The sequence below is a fragment of the Harpegnathos saltator genome, unplaced genomic scaffold, assembly GCF_003227715.2.
Source record: "Harpegnathos saltator strain DR-91 unplaced genomic scaffold, Hsal_v8.6 scaffold79, whole genome shotgun sequence".
NCBI lineage: Eukaryota > Metazoa > Arthropoda > Insecta > Hymenoptera > Formicidae > Harpegnathos > Harpegnathos saltator.
Window position 1 is genome coordinate 130,089 of NW_020230637.1, and position 20,047 is coordinate 150,135.

Consider the following 20,047-nt stretch of genomic DNA (forward strand, 5'->3'; position numbering starts at 1 on the left):
AAGACGGACTAGCCCACAAGAGAAAAAAAAAATATATATATATATATATATTTATGTATATGCAATAAAAAATCGCGAAATCAATCTTTGAGCCAACCGTGTGTTGGGAAACGCTCTAACGGAACAACAGACAGTTGTATCAAAAATTCCTTAACGTACGTAATATACGATGAAGAAACCAGCGGTTATATAACACTCGCGATTAATAACACGAACGGAGGACGACACACACTGGGGTGGGAGGGACCCGGATCACGGGTCCGCGGGGGAGACGTAACGAAAATATATATCCTCTAATACGCACGAAATTTCTTCCGTTTAAGATTCTTCTCCGTTCCGCTTCAAGTCGTAAGCGTTGCGCTCGTATATGTGCGCGCACGCGCGAACGAGCGAGCACGATGTCATGGCTTAGATGAGAAAGGTAACGTTACACATTTACAACACTACGCAACTTGTCCCCGGTCCTCACGCGCCCGCGCGCGCTTGAAACGAAGACGAAGACGACGAAGACGACGACGACTTCGCCGGTCTAGCTATACTCCGTAAAACTTATCGATTTTAAGAAGACGATTTAAAGTCGTCTCTGAGACCGTCTAAAACGATTCGAGGATCGAGGTTTTAACGTGACGATAATCGCCTGGACATTTATCGTCGCCGAGTCGATTGTTCTAAAAGGGTGGAGGGGGGAGGGGGGAGTGGGGATAAAAACGAATGTGTAAACACAGATGGGCTTTGCGAGCCGAGGAGGAAAAGATTGCGGAAGAGAACGAGGCCAGTTTTCTCTTTTCCTCCCTCTCTCTCTCTCTCTCTCTCTCTCTCTCTCTCTCTCTCTCTTTCTCCGTTGTTGTTTTTTCATTATTCGGCTTAATACTAAGTTAGCCAGGTAAAAGTTACGCGTGGTCCAGTACTCAGAGACGGGATTTAATTGAACGGAAAATGAAGTTTTTACCTCGTTATCGATTGCCGATGCGATCACTTAAAATATTCACCCGCCGTGCAAACGTACGTACCTCTATTGATCTGTTCGAGAGGGAGGACAGAAATATAAATTCCATTCTTCCAAAGAATATGCACACGAAGGCAATTAAAAATATAGGACGCTTCTTAAAAGCTCGCTTATTAAAAGGAAAAAAAAAAAAAAAAAAAAGAGAGAGGAAAGCGGATAATGCACGCGGCGTGTAAAAAGTATCGGATTGACGTAAGAACGAAAAATAAACTGCACACGAATCTTTGGTGAACGGCCGCGAAACGGTGATTATGTAATATGTATGCATGTTCCGGTTGTAATTATACGCATTCGAGGGAAGAATACAAATATAAAAATATACATACAGGGATCGTTCCGATGCCCGGCGCAATCCGCCGCGTTTGTCGAAAATATCGCTACACCTCTCAGGATTGCCAACTCCGACCGCTACCTTCGCCGGGGATTGTGGGAGGGTGGGAGGGACGGAGGCAGGTGGATTCGATTCATTGTCCGATACTATCCGGGATCATCATCAGGCGTAACTATTAATTCGCGGGGGAATTCAATTAAATTCGCGGCACGCAAGTGGGGGAACCTGATCTGATTATCCTTATTGGATGGAGACTTCTATTACGCCAGATCGAAATCTCTTTCGACCCTTTTCTTTCTCCGTGGTCGATTTTGCCGAGCGTTCGGACTGTCGCGCAGCGGCACGAATTACGAATTCGTTACGAGTGGACAAAGGGAACGCGAAGGTGTGACGGAGAGCCGCGGCGAAAAGAAAAGGAACAAAATCAGAAAAAAGGAGAGAAGACAGTCGACACCACCCCTGTAAGAAACGTGTTGAGACGTTGGTAACGTACGAAAATTAAGACGAAATCTATATAAAAAGAAAATAACTAAAGTGGGGAAAAAAATGGAAAGGAGAGAATACGAGATAAAATCCAGCCAAAGTAGTTCGATGAACCGCGCGTGCGCGTATCTGAGTACGTACCACAAGTACTCGTAATCCGACGTGTGTCTGTGCGTGCGTGTGCGTGTGCTTTTTTTTTTTTCTTTGTTACAACTAATGTTATGCACATGCTTAGGCGTTCCTAAACGCGAAAGGAAATGCATCGAATGCAACGGTCGATTCGGCGAACTAAAACCGGCAAAGACCCGATTATCGACGTGTCACCCCTACAACGAATATCGACAGTAGAAATATTATAATCTTGTTAACGCCTCTCGCGTAAATTTAACAATAATAACAGATCATTACGAAATCGTTATATTGCATAATATGTACAAACTACATTTTGGTTTCCTTTTTTTCTTTATCTTCCTCTCTCCCCCTCTCTCACACCACACACACACACACACACACACACACACACACACACACACACACACATGCACGCATCACGCACACGCATTCTCGCTCTTTCTTTCTCGGTCGTTCCTCAAATCCCTGCGTCAATACTTAGAAGACACCTTAACCAACTATTGTTTCGTCGGAACAATCGCAACGGAAAACGATAAAACATCATGCAGGAATCCGAGGCAGCCGACTAATGATTCTACTCGAAACGTGACAAGTAGAACCTTTGGGAAGAGATGGTTGAAGCGACAGATCTACTAAACGCTAGACGAATAGATCTAAAGGAACAGGCGCATCCACGCGCAGCAAATTGGAAAACAATTTTTTTCCGTAAAAAGGGAAGAAATACATTTTTCTTTTTTTCTTTTTCTTTTTTTCTACCGAGAATCGCAACTGCGATGCAACGATAAATTACACACGTACGAAAAAGTTCTCTGTGATATTCGATCGCGGACAAAATTACATTTTTTACGAACGTAAATTTGTAAAATCAGCAGCTCGATACGTGACTCTCCCGATTGACTGTGACGAAAGGAAATTTCTTAAAATACATGTAAGAACGGTACACGTTTTTTTTCTTCTTTCTTTAAAAATACTTTCTAGTTTTTTTGTTTTTCTTATGTTCTCATTTCTTACGTTTAGAACGTGTAAAGCGACGCGTCGAGTAACACCTTTTGCTTGAAGATTTGTTACAGATGAACGAAATGTTGCCGAAATACTCAACGATGAATACTTATGTTTGTCTAAATACTCAATGAAGTACTTGACAAATATTCGATAAATATACAGTCTTCGAAAAGAGGAATGCATTGCGAATAAAATCAGGTGGCGAAAGATAAAAATTTGTGCGGTTCTCATCTGCCCCCCTCCCCCTCCCTCCCTCCCTCCCTCTCTCTCTCTCTCTCTCTCTCTCTCTCTCTCTCTCTCTCTCTCTCTCTCTCTCTCTCTCTCTCTCTCTCTCTCTCGCACACATACACACATACCACATATGGGATTAACATATCGGACATCTCTCTACTGACTTCGACGACAAGAGAACAAAATTATTTCAGTCGCATAGTTAAACTTTTTTACGGAGTCAACAAATTACGAGAGCTATCTAAAATTGCGTCTACTAATGAGTCAAAACACTAATGATCCGCTGAGTCACGAGTCATTTAGCGATCGGGGTCGTTGATTTCTTTCCCTAAACACGACATCACATCTCGCAGCATCTTTCGCACTACTGTACCATTTAGAACGCATGTGAAACGTTACTCGCGGCCGATGTTTTATACCATTACCATGTCCTCGTCAATATTGTTAATCGTCGGAAACGAATTGTCTGCCGAACTCTGCCTTTGAATGGGCTTCTTCCTTACGAGTCCGTCTGTGATTAATAAAAGCAAAAACCTTACTTACACCTAATAACCAACACAGCTAATCACCTGCCACCAACGTAAAGCGAATTTATCATGAAAATAGCGACTTGATCTCAAGTTCTCAACTTCTCAATCCTTTACGAGCATGCTTTTATTTTCACAACTTGTTTCTTCCTTTATACTCTCAGCCACATTAGAGCAAACAATAATGGAGAACAATGGAAGAAGCAATCGAAAAATGCCATCTTTTATGGATCTTTCAGGAAACAGTGTATCTCACGTGTATCGTTACGTGTATTGAAACGTATTCTGCCAATCGTTCGTGATGAAATACTCAAAAAGAGCGTACTCACCAGCGGAAGGCGGCAGAAGATCGTCGAGGGATCCGTCGTCCAAATCCGTGGCAGACAGGAGATCGTCGTCCGAGGAAGCCCTCGTCAAACTGGGTAGGGTAGACGTCAAGAGAGCTTTCTCTTTCTGAATCTCTTGTATGTGACCGACGAGTAACGCTTCCTCTTCGTCTCCCCGATCTCTGTCGCGATCCATCGCGCCACCTCTTCCCGCAACGCTCGGAATCGCCGCGTTCAGCTCTTCCGGGCTAAAGATCTTGGACGATCGTAGACTGGACAGTCTATGAGTCGCCGTGTGACAGGCGGACTCGAGGGTATTAATATCCGCTAACGTCGCCCTGACGACCCGCAATTTCTCCTGCACGATCGTCTCGACGCAACGCGTCTGTCTACCCACGTCCTGAAGGGAGTCCTGCGCGGGCAATGTCCTGTTCGTCCGGAGAATGCACGGTGCGAAGACTATCGCCAGAGCCGACGGCGACATTCTGTTGTCCACCTCGTGCCGTGCCACGCGCGCCAGGTGGACGATCAGACGTTCCATCAGATCGAAGTTCGGCTTCGGTAGTTTCTTCAGTATGGCGAAAAGTGTGCTGATCCTGTCGTGAGGGTCTGTCAAATTAGCCGCGTGCAGAAAATCGTCGTAGTACTCGTAGGTCAACAGCGGCTCCGGCATGTCTCTGAAGAAGCTCTTTAGCACCGCAGCTAGCACGTGCACTTGATAGTTCTCAAAGTCCACTTTCTCCAAGTCGCCCTCATCCATTTTCATCTTGAGCTCCCTCACCTTGGAACTGACGCCGCTCTTGCGGTATATACCCTCGGTGTAGAGACCGTGCATCTCGATTGTCGTGATCAGACGATCAACCACAAGCGGCACTTTACCGTCACCGCAATCCAGTTTATACAGCGGTACACCGAACACCTTGCGCGGATTGGTCTCGGATAGTGAGCCTTCCTTGCCGCACTCGGCCACTGCCTTCGTGTAGCATTTCTTGTGACATGTCAGTTTGCAGTCTGAAAGAATGAAGAATACATTCGTTATGATTAGGTGAGAGATTGCTCGGAGGAGTAGTAGTACGCGCCTGTATCGTTCGGCTGGGATTACTTACTTTGGCAAACGAGTCCTCGCTCGATCGGCCACATGAAGAAAGACGTGCAGACCTCGCAGGCGGTCGGTATGTTGATGATCGTCAACTGGAACATGTGACTGCCGTGCCGTATGGGCTCCTCCTGCTTCCGCTTCTTCTCCTTCTTCCGCTTGCTCTTGCTGTGCTTCTCGGGAGCTTCGGTCTTAACTATCGTCATAAATTCGTTCATGAAGCCCCTGAATGCATTCACGCCCATCGTTACTGGGAAATCTTCTCTCGTGTTCTCCTGCTTGCAGACGGTCTCCATAACGTGAAGAAAATTGGCGATCAAGTCGGTGTACTTGATGTTGCCCTCTACGCCTTGCTGAATGACGACACTGTACGTGATCACCAGATCTTCTTTAAATTTCTTCAGAGCTTGCCTAAAAACACGGTCCACCTCGCTCGGCTTCCGTCCCTCCTCCTGCCCCTCCATTACGTAGATCTTCTTGGTAATGAACTCTTGCATCAGTGCCAACTCCTTGGCATCGGAGATGATCTTGTCCGTGCTGTCGGAGAAGGCCGAGGTACCGGTCAGACTAAACTTGGACGCCACCGTCTGTTTCGTGGTGTCATACGGTGTTCGCGGTGGCTTCCTGTTTTTCCGTCTGTTCGGTGTGTTGGCCGACACGCATGGCATCTTTAGCACTCCGCCGTTCTGGATGCACTTGACGTGATACAGTTCCTTGCAGTCGATGCACTTGTAACCCTGCGTCACAAACGCATCCATCTTCTTGTAGCAACACACGCATACGTCGTCCTTCGCGAATCTCGCGACCTTCCGGAAGCGATGGCCGGCCAAGGTGAAAAGATTGCCCTTCCATTCGAGGAGATTCATGTTGGATTTCATGTCGTTGGGACTAGTGTCCGAGCCCATCTTATCCTCGTTCAGGCCCGAGATCTTCGTGGCCGGATCCGAGTTTCGTCTTCGTAGCTCGAGAGTCGTGATCGCGTTAGATCTCATGCGTTTACCGGGCTGTTGTCCCTTGTACGCAGCCTCGTTCTTGTTAATGGGCCAGTCCGTGACGGACCTGGACGTAGCCTCGTGCGGGTAATCTTTCCGGGACCACACGTGCGACGTTTTGTTCAAGTCGCTCTCCTTGATCGTGCCGAGGAAGAGATTTCGCGTCTCGGTGTTCGCCTCGGACACGCTCTCGCCCATTGATCGACACTGGACCTCCCTCGACGGTCTGTTTCGCCTGGCGCTTCTCACCGGCACGTCCGGCTCGTGCTTCTCCTTCGCTCGCGAGTTCTTCTCCTTCGGGGACGAGCCTCTCAACAAGGAGCTCTTCAGAGCACCGTCGTCGGCAACGTCCACCTTCGCCGCGGAGTCTCCTTCAGAGTTCTGTCGCCGCAAATAGGCGAGGTCTTTGACGCTCTTCATAGGCCCGTGCAGATGATCCCGTTTCGCGGGTGATATCGGAACGTTCTCTGTTCTTTCGTCAGGTACACTATTGTCACTGAGCCTACGCTGTTGCCTGGCACTCGCCAAGCTCTCCAACTGTGCGAACCGGTCGCTCGTGTCGAGCTTGACGTTGAAGTTCGCCGCTTCGTTCGGCTTTTCTTGCTGCCGGACCGGCTCGAACACGTTGTCGTTTATGTTCTTGTAGTGCGATACGTTCGGTGAACGAGTGACAGTCGCCTTCGGAGGCACCGACATGAAATAGTCGTAATTAGCGGACGAGTAGTCTGCTCTGCGACACCAAATGTCCGAGTTCGGGCTGTGCATTAGGTTCACGTTGGCGGAATGATACTTCATTTCGCGCGAACTGTGATACGGTGGGCTGGTGTTGAAGACCGGCGGGGCGCTCTGCACGGCATTGAGCGTTTCGCCCTCGGTCTCGCCGTCACTATACCCCGTCGAGGAACTGTCGGTTCTCCTGCTAACCGAGGAGAGTCGACTAGACGCGTTTATTAGGTTCACATTCGACGTGACCACCGGCGAATGGTCACCGCGCTTCGTCCTCGTGCTCGGCACCGGTTTCGAGCTCGAGTTATCCTGCGACTCGGAGCTATTAATGCTGGCTTGAGATTCGTAACTCCTCAAGCTCGTCAGACTCTCAAGACTGCTCTTGCGTTCCGTGATTTCATCGGTGAGGTACGTTTCCGTGCTCTTCAACGTCGGCGGTTCGTGCAGAATTCGCTTATTCGGCGTGAGCTTCCGTTTGGAATACGAGATGCTCGTATCCACTGCGCTCTCTCGATGCGCGTTATCGCCCCTGCAAGTAGATATCGATGAGTCTTGCGACGATTTTCCCTTCCTTTCGCAGTCTCCTCTCTGGATCTATAGAATTTTGACACCTACCTCGCTGACGTCAATCGGCTCTGAGATTCTATTTTCCGTGGCGAGACGCCGTATTCCGTCAGACTGCGATCTTCCGCGAACGATCTGTAAATTGCAAGAGAAAAGACACGATATAATATAATATAACGACAGCAAAAATTTGTTACATCGCGCGCGCAACAAGTAAACGTCACTTACTCCTCGCTGTCCCGATCTTTGGCGCACACTTTGTTGTCGTATATAAGATGTGGGTAACAAAGCTCCTTGAACTCTTGAAGTTCTTTGATCTCCTGGAGTTTATCCGATCTCTTCTGCTTCTTCAGCTCATTGCACCTCTTCCTGGCGTTATTGCCTCGGACGTACGCTTGGAAAGTGATCACGCACGACTTGAGCTTCTTGAACCAACTGTGCTGCTTGTACATCCTCCAAACGGTCTGTATGTGCAACGCGGCTTCGGTTCTCGCGCGGATAATTTGGGCGAGTCTCTGCGCGGTGACCATCCTCCAGAAGGATTGTATCTGTACGACGGCGTTCTTCAGCCGGAGGAACTTCCTCCTCTCCAGACAAGCGCGGAACCACTTTTGTATCGTGGTGATGCTCGTTATGATTTGCTGATGCAACTCAATGTCCAGCTTGATCTTCTCGGACTCTCGGAGGAAGACCTTCGTGGTGCCCAGCTGATAATTATCCCGGTTGAGATTGAGGGTCAACAAGAAGTCTCTCACGTCGGACTGCGAGCTCAGAAGACCCTTGGGAAGCAGCATTCGGTACAGCTGTATGAATTCCTCGTACGTCAGCCGCACGTTGAAACCGGCCTGCCTTATTCGGACGGTCTCCAACATTCCCGTGTAGCGCAACTGCCGTTGCACCGTCTCCTCGTCGAATTCGTTCGGCACTTTGTTGGCGTTGCTCTTGATACACCTGATGAAGAAAGGGTTAGCCTGGTTCAGAGTATCCATCAGGCTGTGCAGGCTCTGCTGGAATTGCGCGGATACTGTCATGGGCTGTTTCCTGGCCTTGCCGGGCCCGGTACCGTAACTCTGAGTCCTCCCGGCGAGCGTCTTCACAGTTTGCAGATTTTTCAAGCCCTTTTTACCGCGTTCCCTCGGTCGGAACGATTTGTTTTTCCTGCAAAGATTTCCCTGATAAAATGTGGAATGACTTCGATATCACATGACGTACGTGTTCCTCCTTCTCCTGTTATCCGATTTGTTTTCTTTTTCCACTGCGTTATTGTCATTTTCATTTTTCACAGCATATCGCACGATATGCCCGATGCATCAATATGTGACAAATGGTATTTTGTGCACAGGAGAAGGACTTGCACTCTACTGTCGCTAGCGGTACGCATCGAAAGTATGTATCTAATACACAAAGTGGAATATTAAAGGTAATGGAAGAAAATTAGCGGAGCGTGATTTGATACGGTAGAAAATAGTCGCCATGGTAAGAAACATAGCAAGCTAGCTCAGCTATATACCTACTCCAGTATCTTGAGAAAGATCCGAACGGACGAACATTGTAGTGACCACGGCATAAACCAAACGCGTTAACGCGAACTCTTATTTGTTATTACAATCTGCGGTCGCGATAATGAAGTTGTATCACCAATCAGCGTTACGTTTGCTGCTACGTGTACTGTACAACAAATCTATTCGCATAATCGCGACAACAGCCAGTATACTCTCTACATAGGCATGTGCATACTTAGTAAAAATTGTTACTTCCTTCGCAGAAACTACCGCAGAAACACTTAGCATGCAGCAATCACCGTATTAAATGGCGCATCGAGAGCAAGATTGCAAGATCGACCAACGACAGATTACAGATCTAATGACGAGTGAGATCTTACGAGATGAGAGACATGGAGTGAGGTTTTCCAAACGAAAGAAAGAACAATGCAGCGGTAATGTCGTTGAAGAAATCAAGAGAAAGAGGTGAGAGAGTAAAGCCACGGTACACAGTTCACTGCACATTAATTGCCTACGAAAGTACTATTACCTACGGAAAGGAAACCCATCACCACCGGATATATCGCTATTAGAGCGCGCATACTCTATTCTGGCTGTTCTTTTTTTTTTTTTTGCAAAGGCCAGTAAATCTCTGTAGCTTAAAATTACATTGTTAATTGAGTATCGAGTAGATACGTTTTACATACATGACGATCTGATTAGCGCGTTCCATGACGTTCGCTTCGTCTTTTGGAAGCACCCTCTCTAGCGGTGTGTGAGTATCTCGTCTGAATTTATTATTACTATGGGGCTGGTCTTCCCTGCCGCGTATTACGTAACCCTTCGCCGATGTAACGTTCGACGTGTGTTGCGTCTGATTAATATTTCTAAACTGTGGCCACGATAGGCGATTGTTGTTTACATTGTCGTTGTTTTCGATTTGTATAGGAGGTAATGTGGCGGAGGGAGCGGTCGGCGGTAAGCATACACTGCGCTGCTTCTGATAACTTGGCGGACGAGTGTGTTTGTGCGAACTGAAAAATTCTCTGATCCTTAGTTGTCTCGTCTCGTGTCGGACGATATATCTCTTACGATTAATTTAACTAAGTATCATTTAACTAAGTATCAATGTATTTCTCTCTACAGTACGCTTCTTTACTGACGGTTCCTCAACAATTGTACCGAGCTTTATAGACATGATGCTTACGAGGAATGTATTGTCGATTGATGAATGATTCAAATATAACAGGAGAAAAGTCGAGACGGAGAGATATGATTGACAATATGAATTGTATATGGAACATAAACTTGGTCTTGCGTCATGAAACATGCCCAGGTACAATAGCAAGAGAAGAGCATCATAAAATGGTAGAATGTAATAATCGTATAGCAAATATGTCATGAGAGTATTGCATTACGGCTAATTACGGCTAAAACACGAGAGGTGCAAACATAAATCTAAATAAAATCTGTAGACACACAGAGTTGGAATAGAAATATATGTACGTATATAAGTATATATATATATATATATATATATGTATATGGATTTACAAATTTCACGCGGTTCACACGGATGTGTTTCGCGTTCATTGAATTATCCGAAAGATCGAGATTAACTGGTCAATTAATTCACTGGTCATTAATTAATACTTCAACATGTTACGATGTTGTAAATCCATGGGACGCGTCAACAAAATGTAACATTTGCCAGAATGACACATACAGTGGATCAAAAGACCACTTACGCAATTCGGTTAATAGTTAGATTGACGGCCGACAACGTCACAAGATGGCTACAAAGGGACAAAAGACAATATATGGCCAATATAAATATAATAAAATTCGTACAAATATAAAAAAAAAATTCGTCTTAATTTATAGAACACAGAAACTTTGTCAGCGTGATGCATGTATTATTGACGCACAACGTAGGTTCATACTCCGTAGGTGAGACAATATACAGATCAAACATATTCAAGAAACAAGCGCAACAACATCAGCACTTTCTTCTTACAGTTATTACCAATGTAATACTAAAATATATGTTGCTCTGTTATATAGGTTACAGGTAGAAGCGTTTGATACTTTCTTTTATTACCGTTCATATATAGAGAAATACTATTAGAATAGGAATATCGATAAAAAATGCAAACGTTACCTTATCAAGTTCTCGTTGGGCGTCCTGTATCTATTTTGCACGGACGTTTTATTTCCATCAACTGAAAGCAAAAAGAGATATTCTCGTTAGTTCGTTGCTGATTGATCGACAAATATTAACCGATAAATAACGCATCGTAACGCTCGACTCATACCTCTGCCGTGCCTGTGCGCTCGGCCAGCCTCCTGAAATGCAAAGTGAGCGCGAAAGAAGGCTCGCAGTATGGCCCATCTAAACACGGCGACCGGATCGGCGCCGACTAATTCTCGCACAAAGGCGAGGGAAGAGTTTTTCAAAACTCCGACTACACCGTCAGGTCGCATCAAATCCAGATTCTTTTCCCGCATATTGGCGGCCTGGTACTTGACCGAGCCGGCATAATGACGAACAACGAATGCCGCTTCTCGGCGCTGCGGCGCCTCGTAAAACGGATTCTCTTTGTGCACAGTGTTAAATTTTTGCAGCAACGTCTCGTTCGTGGCGCCAGGAAAGCTGTGAAAGTCACATGTTTAAAATATATTTGAGAAAATTTTTAAATATGCCTCAGGTCACAGGTCACACTGACTTGCACTGGTCATCGAGGAGACACAAAAGACCGTTTGGTTTCCCCTCGATAAGATTGAGACATCCAGAGTTGTCGCTGTATCCTATGTCTGTCCATCTGATGCCCTGCTTGCGATATTCCCGTTGTTCGTATTGGAAAACATGCTGATTGAAGTAATGCTGCAGCTGCTCGTTCGCATAATTGATACACAGTTGCTCGAAACTGTTGCACGTTTTGAAATCTTCAAAACCGAATATATCTAGCACACCTATGCTATTGCCTTGATGATCTCTGAGAGTGTCCTTTTTAGAAAGCAACGCATGGTTCACCTGCAAGCAACATACCAATAGGTTTATTCATCGCACGACTAATATGAAAGAAGCACGTTTGTTTTCGCAGACATAATCGTTTCTATCACCTGCAGTACGATCCAATCGAACAGAGCTCCGTACAGACACTTCGCCATGGCGTCACGTGCCGCAATTGCTTCGGGCAGCCTGTAATTGATGACTAAAGTCTCTCCAGAAGCTCTCGCGCGCTTGGCGGTAAGCGCGGCCAATAGAGTTTCTTGTTTCACCCTGAGCAGCTCCGATATCAGGGCGACAACTTCTGGATTCTTAACACCCACAGCCTCGTCATGATGGTGATACGACTTTCTCGGGTGAAACTCGACATTACCTGGATTAAGAATGTGGAGTTAATTCATTCGGGCGTCGCGACTACTACTACTACTACTACTACTACTACTACTACTACTACTACTACTACTACTACTAGATAATTACCTAGTAAAAGAACCGCCGACAGGACCGCGAAGAGCCGCCTCTGCTTCTCCGCCGTGAAGCCCACCATTTCCATGGACTGTTTCAATCTCGAGAACTCATGTCGCTCGTCGATATTCTCCAGTCCGTAACAGCCGCTTTTGTTTAAGTAATTATACCGATCACAGCTCTCCAAGTGCAACAGCTGTTTTTCTTGCTCACTCGCGCCAGCCAGCAGGTAGTAAAACACGTGATAATTTCTTTCGTTTCGTCCCTGAGAGACAATTCTTGATTTCTCCAGGAGATACTTCTGAACCACAGCACTGTAAAATGCGTTTTACAGAAGGTCAATTGCCGTCTTTATCGCGCTTTATACATTTTTTTTTTTCATAGCGGAACACACATACCCGTGAACCATTCCATTTTCTTTATAGTTTACTTGGATAAACTTGCCGAAGCGACTGCTGTTATTGTTGTGTGCCGTTTTCGCGTTGCCAAACGCTTCCAGGACAGGGCCGGCACTGAGTATCGTCTGTTCCACTCCGCTGCCGTGCGAACCCTTCTGACTAAGCGCAGTCAAATGATGCAACAAGAAATTCGTCGATTCCGTTTTACCGGAACCGCTCTCACCGCTGATAACGATGCACTGATTCTTTTTCTCCTTGAGCATACAATGATAAGCTGCATCGGCTATGGCAAATATATGCGGAGGTATGTCTGGCCCAAGTCTTCTGTTTTGATATAGTTTCACGTATTTCGGATTGTAGATGGGATAAAATTTGAATGGATTCAAGGCAATCAGTATGCTGCCAACATAAGTATATATGTTGCCAGCGAGAAACCTGGCTCTCAGGTTGTCCAACAGTGTTTGCTCGTTCAGATCCGGAAGCTGACACAGATCCGGGTATTCTTTGTCGCGTGGCTGATAAAGAAATCTGTTGAAATAGTCCTTTAAAAGCTGAGGGTCCATAGGAAATCTACTGTCGGACCACAAGTAGTCCGGCTGCTTCTTTCGCAGATAAAACCTGCAAGTACACAGTAAATGCGTGTGTGACGTGACGATTGTTTACCGTGAGAGATCGGTCTCGTGCGATTAATGATGAAACAAAGCGACAAATTACAACAGAACAGTGATAGAGACAGACCTGTAGTATTCCTGTTGAGCGGCATTTTTCGGCCACAGTAACATGAGCGCTACGGGGCACTCGGTAGGGCCAAGTCGTCTTTCCTTACATTCTTGCCCAACGGAATTTCCTACTACTTCCGCTAACTCATAGCCGTTCGAAACAGAAACGTCAACCAATCCGAGTCTTTCGATAATACATTCCACTATCTCGGCCGATGAGGTCTGCTTCGTGGCTTTGATGGATAGTGCCTCATATTCTGGGCTCCATTCACCCACAAATACCTGCACTACACCAGATCCACAGTTGTCCATCTTTTTTAACCCTAAATTCATAATCATGAGAATAGAAGAATATTTGGAGAATTAAATCGCCGCCAACCCGATAACGTACCTTGTATCTATGAGGGTTAACAAGTACGTCCTCTATCATCTGTACAGTATTTCAAATATGTCGCTTCTCCTACTGTTTCTTGCTTACTTGTTATGTACAACCATTGATTTAAGCGTTTAAAATAATTATTATACATTTTGTTTCACAAATTTGCGATAATATATCAGTGTTTATGATTATTTACACGCATTGATTATACTATGTAGCATCCGCCGTAATTTGTATTATACAATTTACTCTTGCCAAAAATACACTCGCAGCTGGCCAGGTCTCAAGAGTCACAGTAGACTTTAATTACATATATCATTTAAAGTTTTAAAAAATAAATCTGCGTGACAAAATAAAATCTTGCAAGTATATCTCTTCTCTGGTCGTAAAGCATATTAATAAGAAATTGTAAAGCCCTTCCAAATTATCCCTAGGTCCTTCTTAAGTCTGTTATAGGATACGGAGCGCGATTCATAGGACAGAATATCATAGAGTATTCCAACCATTGGTTAATAATTATTAGTGTAGTAAAATAGAGTAGTTAGAATTATATTTTTACTCTTCTTTTAGATTTATCTTTTAGATTCAGTCAATTTCATAGGTCCTTGTTCCTGATTTGTTCATTAGGAATTGGGAGTATTTTCACAGCTACAGAATAGCCTGTTTTACTTGGATATCATGCGTTTATAGCGGACTGTCCGTTAGAACCTTTCTGACAGCCATTAAATTATCATCGTCACGACATTCACTAAACAGGTGATAAGCGTGGGTGTGCTATTGTTGGCAGGCAGTAACTTAGTTTCCTTGTTCTGACAAAAATCCAAGATCTTCACAGCGCATTGCAAACATTCTCACGCCTCCTGAGTATTTCAGTATATTTATTGCGACAGTTTATAGTTGTGGGGCTATGTGTCATTTCCATGTATTGCACAAAGCTTTTTCTAAGTCAGAAAGGTGTTCTATCTGAAAAGAATATGAATATGAATCGGTCAGGCTATGGAGACGGTGAGTTATTTGTGTAAAAAACAAGTAGAAAAACACTATGGGCATTTAAAATGTCACTTATATATTCAGTCAATATATTCAAGTATAATATACACACGTACACATGTATAGACACCCGGAGTATTTCGAGCATCTAACGGTGGGCTTGAAGTTGAAACTTTGTGTTAATATAGAAAAGGATCGGGTTACCCGTGGATTCAAATAAACCAATTCCGAATTTAGACACCGATATAACCCCCCTTCAGTTCAACATAAAAATGATAGGCAGAGTGAGTGTATTGCATCTCTATTTTAAAACTCTTTAAGATAGAACGCACTTCGAATGAACACGAGAGGGAGTTATTAAAGCGGCTATTAAAAGCAGAGGCGGATAAATATAATCCCGTGTACCAATCGCGATCTGACCGGCGGTGAATCTCGCGACTTTAATTCCTCGCCGTAGTCGTTGTCGCCGCCGGTCGCGGTGTCACGCGGTGTTTTGTAAAGTCAGCTGAATTTAAAAATATCCCATTTCTGCCCCGGAGACTCGTTTTTCCGGCTGCTTGGCGCTCACAAATAAACCGCTACTCTCTTTCTCTCGCTTCCTCTCGCGCGCGCCCGACGACGACGACGACGACGACGACGACGACGACGACGACGACGACGACAAGCACGACGGCGATGAGAAAAACACCGTTCGCTCCGGAATAAAAACAGCGTTCGCCCGTCGCGGTCCAGGGGCTCTCGACGGATCGGCTCTCTCGAATTGATCGTGCCTCGCGCGTACACACAAAGGGTTGCACGCGATAAGCAAGTGCGGCACGCGCAATGTTCGCGATACGCGATTCGCTCTGTCCGCGTCCCGAGCGGGAGCTGACGGCTGACACTCGCGGAAGGAGAGATCTCGTCATCGTGTTGCCGTACGGATTGGCAGGTCATGGACCATGCCACCAATCATGGCTTGCCCGGGACGCGAGCATAAACGTCAACACGATAAACCAAGCTCCAAGTCGTAGGAATGTCTCGACGGACGGATGGACGGACGAACAAACGAACAAACGAACAAACGAACGAACAACCACGAGGCGCACGGCACACGTACGGAACGCGCGATATCACCGCGAAGGAATGTATATCGTTGTGAGACGTGCTTGCTCGCTTGCGTGCATGCATGCATGCATGCGTGCTGCACGCGTGCATGCGTGCGTGCGTGCGTGTATTACACCAGAAGGCGTTCGCTCCCACGACGGTCTCGGAATACTTTTCTAGAGTTACCTTCTCCGTGAGTCGTGGGGTTCATGCAGCAACGCATCGTCCTCTGACAGCGAGCGAATCTCTGTACACTCGGACATGCTGCCGCGGGCAGAAGCCCGCCGCGTGAAAAGGCTGCCGTCTGTCCTCGGAGCCCGACGATCTCTCTCTTCCCTTTCGCATCCGCTTCCAGAGTCTCGGATCTCTCAAGAGATCCCTCTCTCTCTCTCTCTCTCTCTCTCTCTTTCTCTTTCTCTCTCTCTCTCTCGCTCTTTCTCTTTCTAGCTCTCTCTCTCTCTCTCTCTCGCTCTCTCAGTCGCTCCTTCGCTCGGTCCGTCTCCCTCCCTCTTTCTCGTTTTCTCTCTCCAGCTCCCGAGCGCACCGAAAGTCTCGCGAGAGAGAGACCAACAAGCGCGATTCGACACGATTCGTCCACTCGCGCGCGGCCAGCTCGCAGCAGGTATCCGCGGCTCCGTTTTCCTCGGCCGTGTAGGCGGCACGGCCGGACGACGGAGACACGCGTGCACGTTACAATACGGGCGGGTTGACACTTCGGTAAACACGCGTCGATCGGCACTCACCACACTTACGGATCCGCAGCACGCGCAACACCGGTCTGGCCGCGGCCCGTGACGCGCTCCAAATCGCGGTCGATTCTCTCAGCGGCGCGTCCCGCGTACAGCACGTTCCACCGCGCTAATTAACGCACGATACCGATGACACGGATGACGGGCCCTTGCCCAGTTTATCGTCCTTCGTCTCCGCACGGGAACCTGCGTCCCGATACGTCCACCATTTCGATTTTTACGATCACGTGGTACGCGCCGGCGGCCGGCGATTGGTCGCGCGAGCGCGGCGACGTGACCAGTCGCCGATGCACCTCTGCCATTCGAACGAACGCGGACGATGCTTTTGGAGCCGTCTGTCGCTGACACGGCGAAGCCTCTGGCCGGCGCGGCCACGAGGTCCCGTCCCCGTCACTTCTCCGTCGCTTCGCCGCGATCCTCACGCGCGATTCCCTCGGCCTGACCGTCACGTCGAGCCGAGCGTGATCCACCGTGAGCGCTGCTGATTCAGTCTCCAGCTCCTCCGCCGGACACGTCATTGAGTCGATGCGAAATTATCATCGACTACGGTACCATTGATATATATGCGCGGATACGCGTCATGACGTCGTTATCGACTCGGAGGTAAACGTATGACGCCAGTGTTGAGGGTGCGCGCGCGCAAGCGCGCACGGCGCGTCCTCGCGGCTGACGCTCGTTGCCGAGCCCGAGATCTCGATTACCGACCGGATCGAGTCGCTGATGATCGAGGAAAAGAGGGCGCAAGCGACTGGTGCCGCGCGGAATTCGCCGCGGCAGCTCGTCTCGCCGAGAGAGAGAGAGAGAGAGAGAGAGAGAGAGAGAGAGACTTTGCCGCGACTTCGTCGTCGCCGTATCGAACGAGAACGGAGAATATCGTTTGAATCGAACTTTGCGGCGAAGCAACGAAGAGGCACGTGCATTGTCACGGGAGACACACGAGGCGCTCCGATCCGATTCGAGTGTGAAACGTCGCGCGAAATGTTTCCGTGCACCGACAAGGTATTTCGCTGCTGTCTTCATTATCGTATATATATTATATTATCGACCGCCATATTTGAAAGATTAACCTACGCAGCATCATTGTTCGCCGTTCTAGCAACCGCGGCGAAAGCGCTCGCACGCGATTCTGCACGTGCAATTTTACGCGCCACTGCGTTTTAGTGCGACCAAGGGAGCGTGTTTGATTTTAGCAGGAAAAATCAAACGTTGCACGTGTCGATCTTTTCTTGCATTCGCACATCTCCCCTTCTCTCCCTCCCGTCCTCTTGCCGAGAACCGAGAACAGGTTGAAAAATCTCGTCGTTGTTGGGTAGCACATATCGCGGATTCTCAAAAAGAGATAAAAAGGGACAGAACCCTTCGTACGTTTTTACACACTGGCACAGTTTAGCTCCGCGAAAATAGATATCCGATAAAGCTCGAGCGAGCGCTTTCGCAATCTGAAAAAATTAGCTTGGCGAAAAGCGCACATGGCAGCTCGTATCATGTCCGCGTTATTTTCCATTTGGCCCGTTTACGGCATCGAACCGTTCGACGAGCTCGTGCATTTTTTAAAAAGCAATCGGCCGAGGCGCGAGCGATAGAGCCGGTCAACTATAGGTTAAGAGCAATATCGACAAAAGGGAATTCATTGTGCTATTGATGCGTGTGCATATGCATACATTCATATATCGTACAAACATACATATATGAAGATGTACACACACACACACACACACACACACACACACACACACACACACACATATATATATATACATACATACATACATATATTTCCGTGCATCAATATAGAATATTAGATATATACATATATACGCGTACATACATACACACACACACACACCTATATATCGTTAGTAAATGCTTTTATAAACAAATTCACGGGCGTTACACGTTAGAATTGAAACGCGCAGGCGGTAGAAATAATCAAATACGCATCGCTAATGATCAATTATTGCGCGGACGGTACAATAATCAAGCGATACAAAATTTATGAATCTTTAGAATCCACACGAACATATCACGTTAATATTACTATTAGCGAAAAGTCAGATACGCACATACGATACACACATACGAATACATACCGTCCACCATATCATGGTGTGTATGTGTGTTAATTTATTTAATATAAATGACGCGTCTAAATAAATAATACACGTGCATACATACGTACATTTCTCCTTATCTCTTTTTCTCTCTTCTTCTTCTCTTTCTCTCTCTCTCTCTCTCTCTCTCTCTCTCTCAGCCCCAAAGATCCTTATAGTTTTGACGTCACCAGATAAATCCGAATGGTCGGCACGTGATCGGTCGATTCAACGGTGATCGATGACGAATGAATGTCATAACGCCACGATTGCCTTCGACGTCGCTGGGATAGGTATCTCGGGATATAGTAATGGAATGCCATACGTCTAGTATTAATGGTCCATGTGCGACACGGAGAATTTCGGTATCGGCGTTCTCTCGGTGTGTCTGCATTAACGGAAGTAGCGACGCGGCGGCTGATCAATACGGCCACAACCACCGGCGGCCACTCGCACCGGTCAGTCGTTCGCGTAAAAACGCGCATTGTCGCACGATTCAGAATGTAATCGGTCGCGATAAGCGCGCGTGCGAGTGTCCATCGCGCAATTCGCAAACGCCGACGCGCTCGAGCGATAATGCGCGTCCGTCGCGCGTCCGTCGTCGATCGTCGCGAAAAACCTCCGTGCTTCCTCCGGCGCTTCTCACGCCGCACAACTGCCCTCCCTCCCTCCCGGCCGTAGATTCCGCCACGGAACTAGTTTCGATCTTTCGAGATCCAACGCGGCTCATCGAGAGATATATACGTGGCCGTAGAGGGAAGCGGGGAAAGCTGGCTAGACGAGCCTGAAATGTTACTCGCGGGATAATTGGGTTTTATGAATTATTTCACGAAATTCGCCGATTAGCCGCTGATCGAGTAACGGCGCTCTCGCGGCGCCGCCCGGTAGCCCGGTGACGCAAATCGAAATCGCATCTCGCAAACAACAGTATCGATCTCGCGAGAGAACGGCCGCGCGCCACGACGGTATCTGGAAAACGCATGGACTAGCAAATGCCACGTACAACAGTCTGATAAATGTTTCGTATACGTGCTGAGTTGTGACTACTCGTGCATACATATTGTGAATACCACACTTAGCATATATTCACGCCCCACACGTTTACTTTTATGTATTGTACACGCTCTCGAAAGCCCCCCTCGTGCGCGCGCTCTTTCTCCCTAACACTCCCCCCTCCCCCCCGCCTGCCCGCTTCGTTTCCGTATCGTCCTCTCCTTTCTCGCGCGCGCGTTTCCTCCGATCTGTCATTCTCTCTTTCACGGCCGCG

At 47.1% G+C, this 20,047-nt stretch overlaps 1 protein-coding gene across 3 annotated transcripts; it reads right to left on the minus strand.

The window, feature by feature from the left end:
- Positions 1-3,261: 3,261 nt before the first annotated feature.
- Positions 3,262-18,343, minus strand: LOC105181270 (unconventional myosin-IXa). Of its 3 annotated transcripts, none has more exons than XM_011137931.3 (15): positions 16,128-18,343; positions 13,881-14,831; positions 13,509-13,812; positions 12,771-13,388; positions 12,388-12,686; positions 12,021-12,280; positions 11,624-11,931; positions 11,213-11,550; positions 11,059-11,119; positions 9,605-9,931; positions 7,645-8,574; positions 7,468-7,551; positions 5,145-7,381; positions 4,042-5,049; positions 3,262-3,696 (listed from the first exon to the last, which is right to left on the minus strand). In XM_011137931.3, the coding sequence occupies exons 3-15, from the start codon at positions 13,799-13,801 to the stop codon at positions 3,599-3,601; spliced, it is 6,861 nt and encodes a 2,286-aa protein (XP_011136233.1). In that variant the 5' UTR covers positions 13,802-13,812; positions 13,881-14,831; positions 16,128-18,343; the 3' UTR covers positions 3,262-3,598. The 3 variants fall into 3 exon arrangements, with proteins under 3 accessions (XP_011136233.1, XP_019696110.1, XP_011136241.1); XM_019840551.2 differs by lacking the exon at positions 9,605-9,931 and adding an exon at positions 10,646-10,693 and having other exon boundaries at positions 16,128-18,342; XM_011137939.3 differs by lacking the exon at positions 9,605-9,931 and having other exon boundaries at positions 16,128-18,342.
- Positions 18,344-20,047: the final 1,704 nt, after the last annotated feature.

Bases quoted from the DNA above. Each gene is read 5' to 3' on its own strand.
- LOC105181270 (XM_011137931.3), bottom strand. From the start codon at position 13,801: ATGGACAACTGTGGATCTGGTGTAGTGCAGGTATTTGTGGGTGAATGG. The intron at 8,575-9,604 runs GTATGTAAAACG...AAATCTTTGCAG, and splicing joins CGCGCTAATCAGATCGTCAT to GAAAAACAAATCGTTCCGAC. The intron at 3,697-4,041 runs GTGAGTACGCTC...TATTAATCACAG, and splicing joins TCTTCTGCCGCCTTCCGCTG to ACGGACTCGTAAGGAAGAAG.